The sequence below is a fragment of the Hypanus sabinus genome, chromosome 7 (assembly GCF_030144855.1).
Source record: "Hypanus sabinus isolate sHypSab1 chromosome 7, sHypSab1.hap1, whole genome shotgun sequence".
NCBI classification, from domain to species: domain Eukaryota; kingdom Metazoa; phylum Chordata; class Chondrichthyes; order Myliobatiformes; family Dasyatidae; genus Hypanus; species Hypanus sabinus.
In genome coordinates this window covers 143,543,463-143,559,697 of record NC_082712.1, presented here as the reverse complement: position 1 = coordinate 143,559,697, position 16,235 = coordinate 143,543,463, and the positions used below count along the sequence as shown (strand labels likewise).

Below are 16,235 nucleotides of genomic sequence, written 5' to 3'. Positions count from 1 at the left end.
ACCGGAGGGAGACGGAGAAGAGGCAAAGAGTGATGGATAGAGAGAGATAAAAAAGGGGAGGGGGAAATAAATAAATCAGGGATGGGGTAAGAAGGGGAGAAGGGGCATTAACGGAAGTTAGAGATGTCAATGTTCATGCCATCAGATTGGAGGCAACCCAGATGGAATATAAGGTGTTGTTCCTCCAACCTGAGTGTGGCTTCATCTTGACAATAGAGGAGGCCATGGATAGACATATCAGAATGGGAATGAGACGTGGAATTAGAATGTGTAGCCACTGAGAGATCCTGCTTTCTCTGGCGGACAGAGCGTAGGTGTTCAGCGAAACGGTCTCACCAATATATAAAAGGCCACACCAGGAGCACCGGACGCAGTATACCACACCAGCTGACTCACAGGTGAAGTGTCGCCTCACCTGGAAGGACTGTCTGGGGCCCTGAATGGTGGTGAGGGAGGAAGTGTAAGGACAGGTGTAGCACTTGTTCTGCTTACAAGGATAAGTGCCAGGAGGGAGATTGGTGGAAAGGGTTGGGGGTGGGGGATGAATAGACAAGGGAGGCACGTAGGGAGCGATCCCTGCGGAAAGCAGAAAGGTGGGGGAGGGAAAGATGTGCTTGGTAGTGGGATCCCTTTGGAGGTGGCGGAAGTTACGGAGAATTATACGTTGGACCTGGAGGCTGGTGGGGTGGTAGGTGAGGACAAGGGGAACCCTATCCCGAGTGGTGTGCCGGGTGGACGGGGTGAGGACAGATGTGCGGGAAATGGGAGAGATGCGTTTGAGAGCAGAGTTGATGTTGGAGGAAGGGAAGCCCCTTTGTTTAAAAAGGGAAGACATCTCCTTTGTCCTGGAATGAAAAGCCTCATCCTGAGAGCAGATGCGGTGGAGATGGAGGAATTGTGAGAAGGGGATAGCATTTTTGCAAGAGACAGGGTGGGAAGAGGAATAGTCCAGGTAGCTATGAGAGTCTGTAGGCTTATAGTAGATATCAGTAGATAGGCCGTCACCAGAGATGGAGACAGAAAGATCAAGAAAGGGGAGAGAGGTGTCAGAAATGGACCAGGTAAATTTGAGGGCAGGGTGAAAGCTGGAGGCAAAGTTAATGAAGTCGACGAGCTCAGCATGCGTGCAGGAGGCAGCGCCAATGCAGTCGTTGATGTAGTGAAGGAAAAGAGGGGGATGGATACCCGTATAGACTTGGAACATGGACTGTTCCACAAAGCCAACAAAAAGGCAGGCATAGCTGGGAACCATATGGGTGCCCATGGCAACATCTTTGGTTTGGAGGAAGTGGGAGGAGCCAAAGGATAAATTATTGAGAGTAAGAACTAATTCCACTAGACGGAGGAGAGTGGTGGTAGAGGGGAATTGGTTAGGTCTGGAATCCAAAGAGAAGCGGAGGGCTTTGAAACCTTCCTGGTGGGGGATGGAGGTATATAGGGATTGGACGTCCATGGTGAAAATAAGGCAGTGGGGGCCAGGGAACTTAAAATCATTGAAAAAATTCAAAGCATGAGAAGTGTCACGAACATAGGTGGGAAGGGATTGAACAAAGGGGGACAAAACAGTGTCAAGGTAAGCAGAAATGAGTTCAGTGGGGCAGGAGCAAATGAGACAATGGGTAGAAAGCTGCTTTTCAGAATAACCAGACAATAGTACCTGCAATGTAATGCTATCTAAATAAAGGTTTCTTTCAAATCCTGGTCTGTATGTGCTTCTCTCAACAGTTCTCAACCTTCTGTTCTGTTTCGTGATTAGTACAACTCAGATGTTAGACTGACTAACAAAAAAAGTACTAGCTTATCACCATTTTAGTAGGACCTCTGAAATGTGGTCAATGGAATTTAGCTACCATCAGCTAATGATTATTTTGCTCTTGAGGATATAAAGAGAAAATTTAATATTCAGAAAAAGATGTGAAACATCCACAATGCCTCCAGATGGAAAAGGAGAATGAAATCTGCATTTGTGCTTTGTTGCCTCTGAGTTTCCATTCTTTTCATCTATCAACACAGGTCTTTCAATATAAAATAAAAGCCAAGGTTAATTAGAGTAGAAGTAACTCCATTATAAATAAGCTGTCTGCCTCTGATATCCTTTTTTAATGCTGTTTTTTTTCTGTGGAATCTTAGGTAATGAGTTTTGACAAGTTGTTTGATCAGGGGGTCCATCACAACAGTTCAAAAGTTCAAAATAAATTTATTTTCAGAGTCTATATATTTATCACCATACACCACCCTGAGATTCACGTGCTTTCAGGCAATCACAGTAAATACAAGGAACACAATAGAATTAGTGAAAGACTGCACTCAACAGGATAGACAAACAACCTGTGTGCAAAGGACAACAAACTGCATACAAATAGAAAGAAAAAAAATTAAACAATAAATATCAAGAACATGAAATGAAGAGTCCGTCAAACCTTAAGATATAGGAGAAGAATTAGACCATTTCATCATGGCTGATCCAATTTTCCCCTCAGCCCTAATCTCCCACCTTCTTCCCGTATCCCTCATGCCTTGCCCAATCAAGAATCTATCAAACTCTGCCTTAAATACACATAAAGACTTGACCTCCACAGCTGCCTGTGGCAAAGAATTCCGCAGAATCACCACTCCCTGCCTAAAGAAATTCCTCCTCATCTCCATTCTAAAAGGACGTCCCTCTATTCTGAGGCTGTGCCCACTGGTCTTAGACTCTCCCACCTTAGGAAACATGCTCTCCGCATCCACTCTATCAAGGCCTTTCACCATTTGGATAGAGTCCTTGAAAGTGAGTCCGTAGGTTAGGAAACAGTTCAGTGATGTAATAAATTGTGAAGTTATTCCCTCTGGTTTGAGAGCCCAATGGAGGTGGGTAATAACTCTTCTTGCACCTGGTGATGTGGGTGCTAAGGCTCCTGTACCTTCTGCTTGATGGCAGCAGTGAGAAGAGGGCATAGCCTGGGCGGTGGGGCTCCTGATGATGGATGTTGCTTTCCTGCGACAGTGCTCCTTGTAAATGTGCTCAATGGTGGGGAAGGCTTTACTTGTGATGGACTGGGCTGAATGTATTACTTCTTGTAGGCTTTTCTGTTCAAGGGCATTATTGTTTCCATACCAGGCCGTGATGCAACCAGTCAATATGCTCTCCACCACACATCTATAGAAGTTTGTCAAAGTTTGTCAAAGTTGTGCAAAGTTGACATGCAGAATCTTTGCAAACTTCTAAGGAAGTAGAGGTACTGCTGTGCTTCGTTTGTAATGGCACTTACGACTTGACCCAGTACAGGTTCTCTGAACTGACAACACCGAGGAATTAAAATTTCTGACCCTGTCCATCTCTGATCCCCCGATGAGGACTGGCTCATGGACCTTCAGTTTCCTCCTCCTGAAGTCTCGCTGACATTGAGTGAGAGGATGTTGATGTGGCACCACTCAGCCAGATTTTCAGTCTCACTCCTATATGGAGATTTGTCACCTCTTTTGATTTGGCCTACGACAGTGGTGTCGTCGGCCAACCTAAATGTGGCCATATGATATGATAAGAGTCTGATCATAACAACCGTCCAAATATTTCACCTCAAAGGAGGTGTCACAGGACGGTGGTCAGAAGCAGGGCCACTCCCTCACGCTGGACTGGATCCTGGATAGGCAGCCCATAGACTGTGAAATACTGTCAGGCTGGCCTCAGTGCAGTTGTCAGCACATTCCTGACTTCTACGGCCTGACATTGACCTTCCTCAGGAAGGCTCTTCCTTTAGCCTATTTAAAGTTTGTTTTTTGTCCATTGCCATCCCTAACCCTCATGTCTGTTGGCTCCAATCCTTGATCTCATCCATTCCTCTGCAACTGTCTTGACAACTGATCCTGAAACATTACCTGTACCCACAAGTCCTTCCCCTTTCCTGCTGTTTCCATAGTCATCACGTCACCGACATCTGGTTAGCTCCTTCGCAACCATGCTGTTATCATTCATAATTCTGCTTCCCAACAAGTTTAAAATGTTTAATTCATTGTTAAACCGAGTACAGAAACTAAAATAATGTAAAGTACTGGGGGAAGGGGGAGGATGAGGGAGATGAAAGAGAAAAAGAGACTAACATAAATTATTGTTATAATTGTTTAAATCTTCAAACATGTTCTTTGACAATAATTAACACTTGAGAGGCTACCATGAATTCTCAGGTCCTTGTTTGATAATGACTTTGCTTTCTGGTGTGACAATTCAACGCCTGATGGGCATCATTATTAATAATTATTTAAACATTCTCAGACAATGGAGTAATGCACAAAACCTAAAGTGATTTTTTGCCTTCCAGTACAAAGAGCAATTTCATTAACTGAAATGTTGATGTGTGATGTTTTGTTATTCAGTAGATCCAAGGATTCAAAGTCTTACTGTTGAATAGTAATATTTCTGACTGTACTTACCTGAATAATGAGGCAACGTTTTTCTTTGCCTTCCAGGACTGAACATCACAAAGCTGCCAACAATAAAGACAACAGCAACTTTTAAACTTAACACGGGAAGATGTGAATTGAGAGGAATCAAAGAGAAGCTTAAGGATAGTCTGCAGCAGGTCTCTACAGGTACCGTATGTGCTTCAGTTCAACGGGCACTGAATTATTTTAAGTTTTACTGCAGCTATCTTATTAAAGATCAAGCAAGGAAGTAGTTGTTCCTGCTCCGTTTGTAAAATTTCTGATTTTGTCCTGAGCATAATGAATCAAAAGAGAAAATCACATTTCCTTTCTTGAGAGAAAAAAATGAAGGTATCAAAGTGGAAGTATTATTATGTGATGCTGCATGCCTTTCTTCAGTGTCCTCGCTAACTGATCCTCAAATTAAACCTCATTGTACTCAAAATTTAAATGCTTGGTTGTGCTATGTTTGTGAAGAGGTTATGGGAGGGGACTCCAGACTTTAGGACCTTGGAGGCTGAAACAACAGCTGATGCAGTAATTAACTCTGGGTTGCAAACTGGAGGATCATGGGCATCTCCAGGGGGTGGAAGCCTTGAGGAGATTATGGGATAGTTTGGGATGGAGTTGGGAAACAAGGGCAAGAATTTTAAATTAGCAAGAGAGGTTGTAGCTACATTAAATCAGATAACCTCAGCTAGCCTAAGTTGGTCTGTGAGAGAGAGAGAGAGAGAGAGAGAATGAATGAGAATGAATGAGAATGAATGGGGAAATCCAGAAATGATTTGTTTCTAAAGTGGAGACCGGATAGGCTGAATTTGTTTTCCCTGGAGGGGAGAAGGCTGAGGGGTGATCTGATAGAGATATTTCAAATTATGAGGGGATAGATACTGTAGATAACAAAAATCTTTTTTTCTCATGGAGGAGGGGTGTCTAAGATAAGAGAACAAAAGTTTAAACTGAATGGAAGAAGATTTAGAGGAAATCTGAGGGGGAGTTTTTGGTTGGCTTCTATAAAATGCTGTATAACGAGTTGTGGAGGCAGATACTCTCACTGTATTTCAGAAACATCTGGGCAATTACTTGGATTGCCAAGGTTTAGAAAGCCATTGATCTAAAGCTGGATTATTGCATATGGGTACAGCTGGTGGCATAGATGTGATGGACCAAATGGCCTCCTCTTGTAATGTACAACTTTGATTCTGTGCTAACCGGATCTCTCCTGGAAAAGATGAAAGTAGATATTGAGCGAGAACAGGACCAGACTTAGCTGAGAGTACAGTACTCAATACCTCCATTTACGAAGCTCAGTGATTGGGCTTCATAACTAAGGGTATTGATTACAAAAGTAGGATGTTATATTGAATCATGTTAAAACTCTGTTTGGGCCACAACTACAAGATGGTGTCCAGTTCTGGTCACCACACTTTCGGAACAATCTCAATGTTTTTTAGAACGTGCAGAAGAAATCCAGCCATGTTGGTTTAGGAATGAGAGACTTGGGATGTATGAATCACTCTTAAAATAGCCTATGTCGTATCTGGACTTCTTGTTTAGTTCTGGATCACTGGTCTTGAATGCCACAGATCTAGCCCTCAGCAGACTGCAAATCTCCTGGTTCATCCATAGATTTTGGTTTGGTCTGGTGTGTTCTCGAAGACACACACTCATCCACACAGGTCTTGATGAAGTTAGTGATAACTGTGGTGTATTCATTCACACTTGAAGATGAATCCCTGAATATTGTCCAGTCCACTGACTCAAAGCGGTCCTTTATGTACTCCTCCGGCTCCCTTGACCATATCTTCTTGGACCTCACCACTGAGTCTGAGGTCTATAGTCTCTGCCTATATGATGGGAGTAGAAGTACAACCTGATTGGACTCTCCAAAGTGTGAGTGTGAAATGGCACAGTAAGCATTCTTCATGGTGGTATAACAGTGATTGATTGTGTTGTCTCCACTGATTCCATAGGTGATGTGTTGGTGGTAGTTGTTCTGAGACTTCTTCAAGTTGGCCTGGTCAAAATCTCCCACAATAGAGGTTGATTACATTAGAGTAGAGGAGAGATTATGACAGATTTAATTAGACCGATAGAGAGAAAAATTCCAAGAGCAAGGGGTACAAGGGCTGGCCATAGGTTTAGGCAACTGTCACAGGGAAATGTGACGAATTGTTCTAGAGTAGTGGTAACGAACTAGAACTTGCTGCTTGTGAAAGTGGTAAAAAAATGGATTTGGTCAATGAATATGAAAGGAAATCGGAATAGCACTTAAGGCATTAAACTGCTAAGGTTAATGGAATTGACTGGACTGCTCTGCAGAAATGATGTGGACTTGGATCATCATCTGTGCCTTAATGAATTTATGACTCTTTACTAATTATCCACTTTTTCCCTATGTCAATATACAGAGAAGTCTAACATTCCTAGTACAAAGAACTGTCAGCTGAATTTTGTAAATGTGAAGTGCAGTTCCTCCAAGAAAAGTCATGACCAGTGGAATCACAAGGAAATGAGAAATGAGGGCTCAGTCATTTCTGCTGTTTTTGAAGTTGAAATGAAACCAGAGGAGGTGACAGGTTGGTTTGAAGAATGCAGAAGGTGCATTTACAAGTCTTCTTACGAGAATTATTTAATTTTTCTCATCTCTTTCCTTTTGCTGTTCTCCCTATCAAAAGTATCTCCTGTTTTTAGAAGTCACTGCCCTTTTTTGTTGGGAGGTGGACCCTTCAGAGTGGAAGAAGTAAATTCCAATCAACTAAAATTCATTCAACCAATGATCTCATCCTACATCGGAATAAAAGTTACACATATACCTATTTTGAGGCAGTGTTCAAAAACATAATTCAATTATCAATATCTTCACACATCTGAAGGAAACACCTCCATTCTCGTGCTGTGTTCAACTGTTTCCTATGGTGTTGGCTGTCTTGTATTTGTACCTAGTATTTTGAATGAATTTGTTATCTTATTAAAGCATGTCCAAATTATTTATGATATAGTGGTGAAATAGAACCATATTATTTCTTGGGATTCTTGACAGTTGTTTGGTAGACTTATTATTGAGTATCTTTGTATTCTCTTGTAGAAACCTGTGATTTTGGGTGCATACGACGAAAAACTGAGAAAAGGCTTCGAAAAACGACAAGAACACTGAGGAAATCAATCAACAGGGAGCAGTTCTACCTCCGCGTAGCTGGAACAGAGTATGAGGTGGCTAAGAAAACAGCAAAAGCAACGGATTTGCAGGAGTCATGTGCGCCAGGCCAGGTTTCTCAGAATAACAGATGTGGTGGGTACAAAGACCTTAAGTTCCAGTTTCAGTCCTTCTGCACTGGCCACTCCAGAAATTTTTGTTCTTAGATTGAAAAAATTATAGTTCATAGGCTTGAAAAAATGCAAGCTTCTGAACAAACGGTGAAGCAGCATTAGCATCAGTTCTGAAAGCCTGAGTACCTCTGTAGTTTCTGACATTCATCATTCCTTGTTGAGTCTAAATGCTGATCAGAATTTCCTTTTTTTTTACCTAAATGTGATGAGTCCTATGAGTCTATATGAGTCCTTTAATCAAAACTAGGATATTGCACATTCAGAAAAGTAGGTACTCAGGATTTCTGGACTTTTGGTGGTGCTGCTTCCTTCTGAGAGGACCACAAGTGTCATGGGATTTGGAGGCTTGCGTGCCTCAATGACCTGGAGAGCTATGTCGGTTGGAGTCAGGCCTTTATGTTTTGGCTCTTGGTAGAGTCGCCCATTGCCAAACAGGTCAAAGGGTAGAGGCCAGACTAAGAGTGGTCCACCAGGTTTGGGGTTTCAGCTCAGGGCTAACAAACCTGAATGGTAAAACAAAACTGTTAAGGAAACAGCGAAGAGGAATTCTTCTGTGTGATGGTATCCCTCAGTCTCCATCCGGGACTTTCATGACTGACAGCAGTAAAAACGGAGCTACTGAAATAATGAAGGGAGCCGGAGATGGAGGACCTTCGTTGCTGCCCTAAATGCCAGTGGTGTAACGGGCAGTAGGTAGGTGGTGCTGGTTCATTATATGTTCAAAAGCTTGCTTGTATCAAGTCTGTGAAAAATAGATGTTTGGATACAATGTTCTCTGCTTGAAATTCCTGAGTGAATGCCCATCTATTTCCCAGCAGTGGTAAGAATACTCTCAAGAACTGATTGTTCCTTGCACCTGGAAACAAAAACTACCTAAAGAAGCAATAAGGTGAAAACAGTTCCCTTTGACTCCGTCTCTTTAACGAGCATTGGGTATCAATCCTACTCACATCTAATGTTGTTTCAGCTTCCCTTATACATCATATCATTCACCACTGATAACGGGGCCCAATAACACCACTTCTGATAGGTATTCCTAACTCCTTTTGATAACTTCATAGCTAGCACAAAGTATGAGATGATCTGACTTCTGAGTTCCATACGTTAGTGAGGTAGCCATTTTCATTTAATAGCAGTCAAGAACACAACGGAAAAGTGTGCAGGGCAGTAACCAGGCAGAAACACGGACAAACATCGAGATGGGGTTCCAACTCAGTAATTGCTCGCAAATAGCAGGCTAGTATAATAATAAATTATTACATCTGTAAGTTTCATAGATACACTAATGTACTTTGGACCAAATTGCAAAACAATAATGTGATAAATTGAACTCAAAGCATGGATTTGCTGGATGTTGGCAATAATGTGATAGTAATGTGCTCGGCTCATTTGATTCATTTGAACGAGGATTGCTGGGCTGAAGGAAAGAAAGAGATAAAATGTAACTTAAAAGTATTTCAAAATGTTTGTTTTCTATCACAGTTTTAGAAACTTTTCAAATAGTTTTAATCGTTGTTGCTGGGTGGTTGTGTCAGAGCAGCAACCTTGCATCAGTAAGACCATGGAGTTGATTGTGGACATCAGGTAGGGGAAGTCAAGGGAGCATACATCAGTCCTCATCAAAGGATCAGTAGTGGAAAGGATGAGTAGTTTCAAGTTCCTGGATGCCAACAGCTCTGAAGATCTATCCTGGGCCCAATGTATTGATACAATTACAAAGAAGGCACGACAGCGGGTATATCTTATTAGGAGTTTGTCACCAAAGACTCTTGCAAACTTCCACAGATGTACTATGGGTAGCATTCTAACTGGCAGCATCACTGTCTGGTGTGGAGGGGTCATGGCACAGGATCAGAAAAAGCTGCAGTAAGTTGTCAGCTCTGCCTGCTCTATCGTGGGCACTGGCCTCCCCAGCAACCAGGACACCTTCAAAAGGCAGTGCAGAAAAGGCAACATCCATCATTAAGGACCCCCATTACCCAGGACACACCCTCTTCTTATTGCTACCAACAAAGAGGAGGTGCAGCAGTCTGAAGAGACACACTCAAAGTTTCAGAAGGAGCTTCCTTCCCTCCACCATTATGTTTCCAAATGAACAATGAATCACTTTTTTCTCCTTTCTTTTTGTTCTAGTTAGTTAATTTAATTTTTTAATATATACTTACTGTAATTTATAGTTTATTGTTATTATGTGTTGCTGCTGAAAAACTACAAATTTCACAACTTATGCCAGTGAAATTATACCTGATTCTGATTCTGATTGTTGAGAGGTCATTTACTTCATATTTATTAGCTTTGAATATTTCCTGCATACCAGTTATATCTGAAAAATCTCGGCAGCTGCTGTAAGTTGGGGGAAGGGCTTAGCTGCCTTCTGAAATTTTCCAGATGAACTTTGTGTATGGGACTTTCTCTGTGCGTCAAATCAAATCAAGTTGAATTGTCATTCAAGCCATACATGGATACAGCCGAATGTGACAGCGTTTCTCTCGGGCCAGGTTGCAAAAACATATAGACGCATTCAAAATAATGAGAAAGGAGGAAAAAAGAACATAGTCATGAAAGAAAACACATCTTTAGTCCAAGTCCCTGAGCGACAAGTCCCGCAATTTGATGGTTTCCAGTAGTCCAGCCTGTTCTTCCATCGATCCGACACTGGAGGACAGCCCCAGAAGAGGCCACCCCCCCAATGGAGCCCGGATGCCATTCTACAACGCAAGCCTGAGGATTGAGGCCTTGTCTTCTCTACAGCCGAGGCGACACTGCTGCCTTGCTGCCTGTCTCGCCACCAAAACTGGGGCAGCAGGCCTGTGGCAATCAGTGTCCAACAGGGTCCTTCATCATTTAGCGTTGTAGCATTTGTCATCTGAGTGAAGTATGGTCGGTTTAGAATCAAAATCACTGACATATTGTATGGAGTGAAGTTTGTTGTTCTGTGGCATTACATTAACATAAGCTGCAAATGAAAAAAAAGTGCAAAACAGGAGTGCTTATGAACTGTTCAGGAATCTGATGTCTGAGGGGAAGAAGCTGTTCCTAAAATGTTGATTGTGGATCTTCGAGCTCCTGTACACTCCCACCCTTCCACTCCCCCGGCAGTAGTAATGAGAAGAGGGCATTTCCTGGATGTTGAAGGTCCTTAATGGTGGATGATGTTTTTGAAGATGTCCACAATAGTGGACTGGCTTGTGCACATGAGGGAGTTGGCTGAGGCTACAGGCCTCTGCAGCCTTTTTTGATCCTGTGTAATGGAACCTCTATCCTAGGCTGTGATGCAACCTGACAAAATGGTACCTCTGTAGAAATTTGCTTCTCATCTTTGGTGACACACCAAATCTCCTCAAACTCACTGGCATGTTTCTCTGATTGCATCAGTGTATGGGCCCAGGATAGATCCTCGGGAATGTTGATGCCCAGGAACTTCAAGCTCCTTCAATGAGGAACGTTGCATGTTCTCCCATCTTCCCTTGTAGAAGTGCAGAGTTAATTCTGAATCAACTTGCCTCTCCACCTACGCGGCTCAATATCTGAACAACCTGGACAAGCAAGATCAGGCTTCCAAATTCAGTTAAGGCTAGAACAGAGAATAGGAAATGTAGACAGGTTATTGAGCTTGAGTATTAAAAATCCTGAGATGTGTAATTAGTAAAAGTTAAACACTGAATGTTAATAAGCATCAGTTCTAGAAATTTTTAGGAAGAATTTCAACGTATCAGTTTTAAAATATCTCTTTCCATTAGAGCACCAGATTTGGCTGGTATATTTTGCTGTGAATGTTTTTTTTAAAATCAGAGATCACATGTCATTCCATCAGCAACTAAATTTAAAACCACTTAGGGTGAGTTTTCAATAAGATGATTCATGTTTGGCTTCAGATCTTCACTTATGACTGTTTTGCAAAGTGTCCTTGCTTTTACTTAAGATGCTATTAATGCCCAAGAACTCGCCTTTTGAGTGCGCCTGTTTTTCATCCATTTTGTTTATCTGAGTTACTGTAACTAACCGATTATAGAGGCCTTCTGATGTTGGTTCAATTCCATAAGGTACAAATGTGCCCACAAATACTGCAATGCCTTATTTCTTCAAATCATCGCAGTTCATTGTAATTGTCACATTTATTAGTATACTTTTTCCAAAAGTAAATGTAATAGATTTATTTATTTCTATTCATAAATAATTTATCACTTAACAACTTATTTTTATTTTTATGTTGGAGAAAATAGAGACCATCCCTGCCTCCAGTTTAAGCTCTTGTTCTCGTGCTTGGTAAACCTTGTAAGTGGTTGGAAAACAAAGTAATATATTCTTGTTAGTAGCATGCTAAAGTCTTAAATGGCTGATAGTCACACTGGTTGATGTGTGGTGCAAGTGGATACCCAGTGTATGAATCGCTGAGATTGAGTGACCGTGTGCATTTCTCTGCATCAGCTGGTTGTCATTTTGCCTTGTTTCTGTTGCTTTGGTTGTGATTCCTGCTCAAAATGTAGGAGTAAAGTATGAGGCCGTGACCTCTTGATTAGTTCATCCCCTAATGAGTGTTACACAAGAGTCTTTATCTAAGTTATTAGCTGGCTGGCAGAAACAGTGGAAAATACCTTCCCTTAAACTTTAGTTTTGCTATCTTTAAGTATGTTATAAAATACATTCAATTTTATGTCTCAGCAAACCACCGTTTGAAGAATTAGAAGAGAGGATGAAATTTTTAACATGAATAATGTGAAAGGAAATGTACATAATTTTGAAAAGGTCCTTCTTGCTTGAGAATTAAAAGTTAATTTTCCAACCATTCAGGATGGCAGAAGATAGATTATAACACACCCTTTGCAGCAACACACACAAAATGCAGCAAATGTGCAAATGAATAAACAGTTGACATTTTGGGCCAAGACCCTTCTTCAGGATTTCCCTTTACAGGTTGTCTCTAGTAACTGGGGCATCAATAAAGCAAGTTTGTAAAGGAAACAAAGAAGTAGCAATGCTAAAAGAAGGATCAAAATCTCTGTGGAAGCATTCTCTGCGGTAAATACAAACATGTTAGTGGCATGGGTGTGGTGAACTACATATACCTGTCTGGACACGCCCCCTGCTGGCTGCTCCTGTGGCTCCTCCCACAGACCCCGTGAGGTGAACTACATATACCTGTCTGGACACGCCCCCTGCTGGCTGTGGTGAACTACATATACCTGTCTGGACACGCCCCCTGCTGGCTGTGGTGAACTACATATACCTGTCTGGACACGCCCCCTGCTGGCTGTGGTGAACTACATATACCTGTCTGGACACGCCCCCTGCTGGCTGCTCCTGTGGCTCCTCCCACTGACCCCGTGTGGTGAACTACATATACCTGTCTGGACACGCCCCCTGCTGGCTGCTCCTGTGGCTCCTCCCACAGACCCCAGTATAAAAGCAATTGAGGCCTGAGCCCGGCCTCTTTCTCCAGGATGTAGTATGGTGGTCAACTACTGCTTGTTCTTTCTTCCAGTCAATAAAAGCCGATATCTTGACTTCACGTCTCAGAGAGAATTATTGATGGTGCATCAATGGGTATTCATCAGTTTTGATATGACTATGGGACTCTCAACCCACCCATTACAGAACAGCAACACTTTAAAGTATTATGTTTCCTTAGTTCAAAATCTGAGGAACGCACTCTGAGGAACAGAACTGCCAGAGAGGCAATTCATTTTATTTCTCACTGTTTAATACCGTATATGGTAATGAAGGTCTTATTACGGTATTAACTAAATGGCAGGAAGAACTTTTTAAAAATTGCACCAGAGTGCAAACAAGACATAAAATTGTCAAAAGTAATGTTTATTTTAATTTGTAAAAGGCAATGTACATATTTGTTTCAGTGGTGAGTGTCAGTGATGGAAGTCAGGTTAACATAAAAACACTTTTTATACAGGTTGAGTACCCCTTATCCAAAATTCCAAAATCTGAAATCGGAACATTTTTGAGCACTGACATGACGTCACAAATGGGGAATTCCACAAGGTACTGGGAGGTTTCCCAAGTGATGCTCAAGTCCCTGTGCACCATAGACAATTCTGAGAAGTGACCAGAACAGAAGTTAATGAAAAATAGAAAAACACTTCTAAAGCGAAAAATGAAAATCTTGATTATATATTGAAAGGGGGGCTTCAGTCACATTGTAGTGAACAGGTGCCACTTAACAGTATGCTGATCATGAAACAAGCAAATATTATGAATACTTAGCACGCTGGTTGCAGAAATTTGAGAAAAGTACGGCATTAAATTTTTAAAGATTTGTGGTGATAAGATCATTGCTGATAAAAATATAAGATGATGTACGGCTGCATTAGTACAAATGTGTGAAACAGAAGTAAGACAAAGATGACACACAAATTCATCCTAAGCTCTCTCATTATATATTCCAAAATCTGAAAAATTCTGAAATCTGAAACACTTACACACTCTGTGGAGTGTTTTAGTTTATTAACTGCAAAGAGTGTTTGATGAGGTGTAGCATAAAAGTTTACTGCACAAAGAAACAGGGACTTAATATAGTGACAAGCACACAACGGGCCCTTCTGTCCTACCAAGCTGCACTGCCCAGCAATCCACCTAGTTAATCCTAACCTAAGCACGGGACAATTTACAATGAACAATTAACCTATTAACCGGTTTGGAAACTAACCTGGAGGAAACAAGATGTGTTCACAAACTACTTACAGATGACTTTGGAATTGAACTCCAAATTTCGACACTCCAAGCTGTAATAGTATTGTGTTAACTACTATGCTGTCACAGAAATGGGGTTGGCTAACTCAGAATCAGAATCAGGTTTACTGTCATCGGCATGTGACGTGAACTTTCTCAACTTAGCAGCAGCAGCAGTTCAAAGCAATATGTAATCTAGCAGAGAAAAAGAAATAAATAAAATAAAACATAATAATAATAAACAAACAAGTAAATCAATTATGTATATTGAATAGATTAAAAAAAGGTGCAAAAACAGAAATACAGTATATTAAAAAAAGTGAGGTAGTGTCCAAAGCTTCAATGTCTATTTAGGAATCGGATGGCAGAGGGGAAGAAGCTGTTCCTGAATCACTGAGTGTGTGCCTTCAGGCTTCTGTACTTCCTACCTGATGGTAACAGTGAGAAAAGGGCATGCCCCTTTCGAAACAGAAAACATTTGGGACAAATGAGGCTATTTTCAGATTGACAATCATTAATTAGTATCGTGCTACACGGATCTCAGCCACTGAAATTTGTGTTATTGAATTGGATGAATTTGATGAAATAGACAACAGGCAAATTTGTAAACAACACATAAATACATGGATTAGCAGGTTTGAGGAGGTTGAAAAAGAATATAGATGGGTTAAACAAATGAGCAAGAAATTGACAGAGTATAATGTGGGAAAATGTGAAGGCACTTGAGAAGGAAGAATTTGATAGAGTGAGACTTTGCATAGGGAGTCAATGAAACACAATATATTATCATGGGATGTATTGCATATCCCAGGGCATTGTTGATTGACAATGATGAAAAGGAGGCATGACACAAAATAAATAAACCAGTTGTGGATTTATTTAGTTCAACCTGCAGCTGAATCCGAATCAGTCAGGTTTAATATCTCTAGCATATGTTGTGAAATTTGTTGTTTTGCGGCAGTGGTACATTGCAATGCATAATAATAAACTATAAGTTACATTAAGTATATAAAAATAAATTAATTAGTGTAGAAAAAGAGTGAAGAATACTGAGGAAGTGGTTATGAGTTCAATGTCCATTCAGAAATCTGATGGCAGAGGGGAAGGAACTCTTTCTGAAATGTTGGGTGTTTACCTTCAGGCTCATGGACTTTCTGCTTGATGGTGGAAATGAGAAGAGGGCGTGTCCAGGGTGTTGGGGGTCCTTAATGATGGATGCTGTCTTTTTGATACATTGCCTCTTGGAGGTGTCCTAGATGCTGTGAAGGCCAGTGCCCACAACGGAACTGGACAAGTTTACAACTTTCTGCAAGCTTTTCCCCAATCCAGTGCAGTGGCCCCTCCACACCAGACAGTGATGCATCCAGTTAGAATGTTACCCACAGTACATCAATAGAAATTTGTGAGAGTTTTTGGTGACAAACTCCTAATGAAATATATTCACTGTCGTGCCTTCTTTGTAATTCTATCAATATGTTGCGCCCAGGTTTTTTTTTGTAATTTATTTTTTTATTGAAGTTCATCAAAAAACATTTCCATAAGATGTATTTCTGACATTGTACATATATATCATATAATCATATAAATCACAAATCTCCACAAAGTATTTATCTGGGGTATACACTTATAGAAAAGAGTGGAAAGAAAAAACAAGCAAAAGGAAAGAACTATGTACAAGTAGGGAGTGATCTTTTTTTTACAACAGATTCATTGATTTGTGAGAATAAAATCAGGCCTATGAGGCATTATGTAGTTAAACCATTTTCCCAGTATGAATCAAATTGTTCCATCTTATGATTAACAGATGCTGTTATCTTCTC

At 41.1% G+C, this 16,235-nt stretch overlaps 1 protein-coding gene across 1 annotated transcript in view; it reads left to right on the top strand.

Annotated features, from left to right (window-relative positions):
- scube2 (signal peptide, CUB domain, EGF-like 2) overlaps positions 1-16,235 on the top strand; it is a 116,293-nt gene that overhangs the window by 75,283 nt on the left and 24,775 nt on the right. The window contains exons 14-16 of the mRNA XM_059975849.1: positions 4,447-4,569; positions 6,813-6,980; positions 7,490-7,693. Coding sequence (XP_059831832.1) covers positions 4,447-4,569; positions 6,813-6,980; positions 7,490-7,693 — 495 coding nt within the window. The remainder of the gene's footprint in view (positions 1-4,446; positions 4,570-6,812; positions 6,981-7,489; positions 7,694-16,235) is intronic.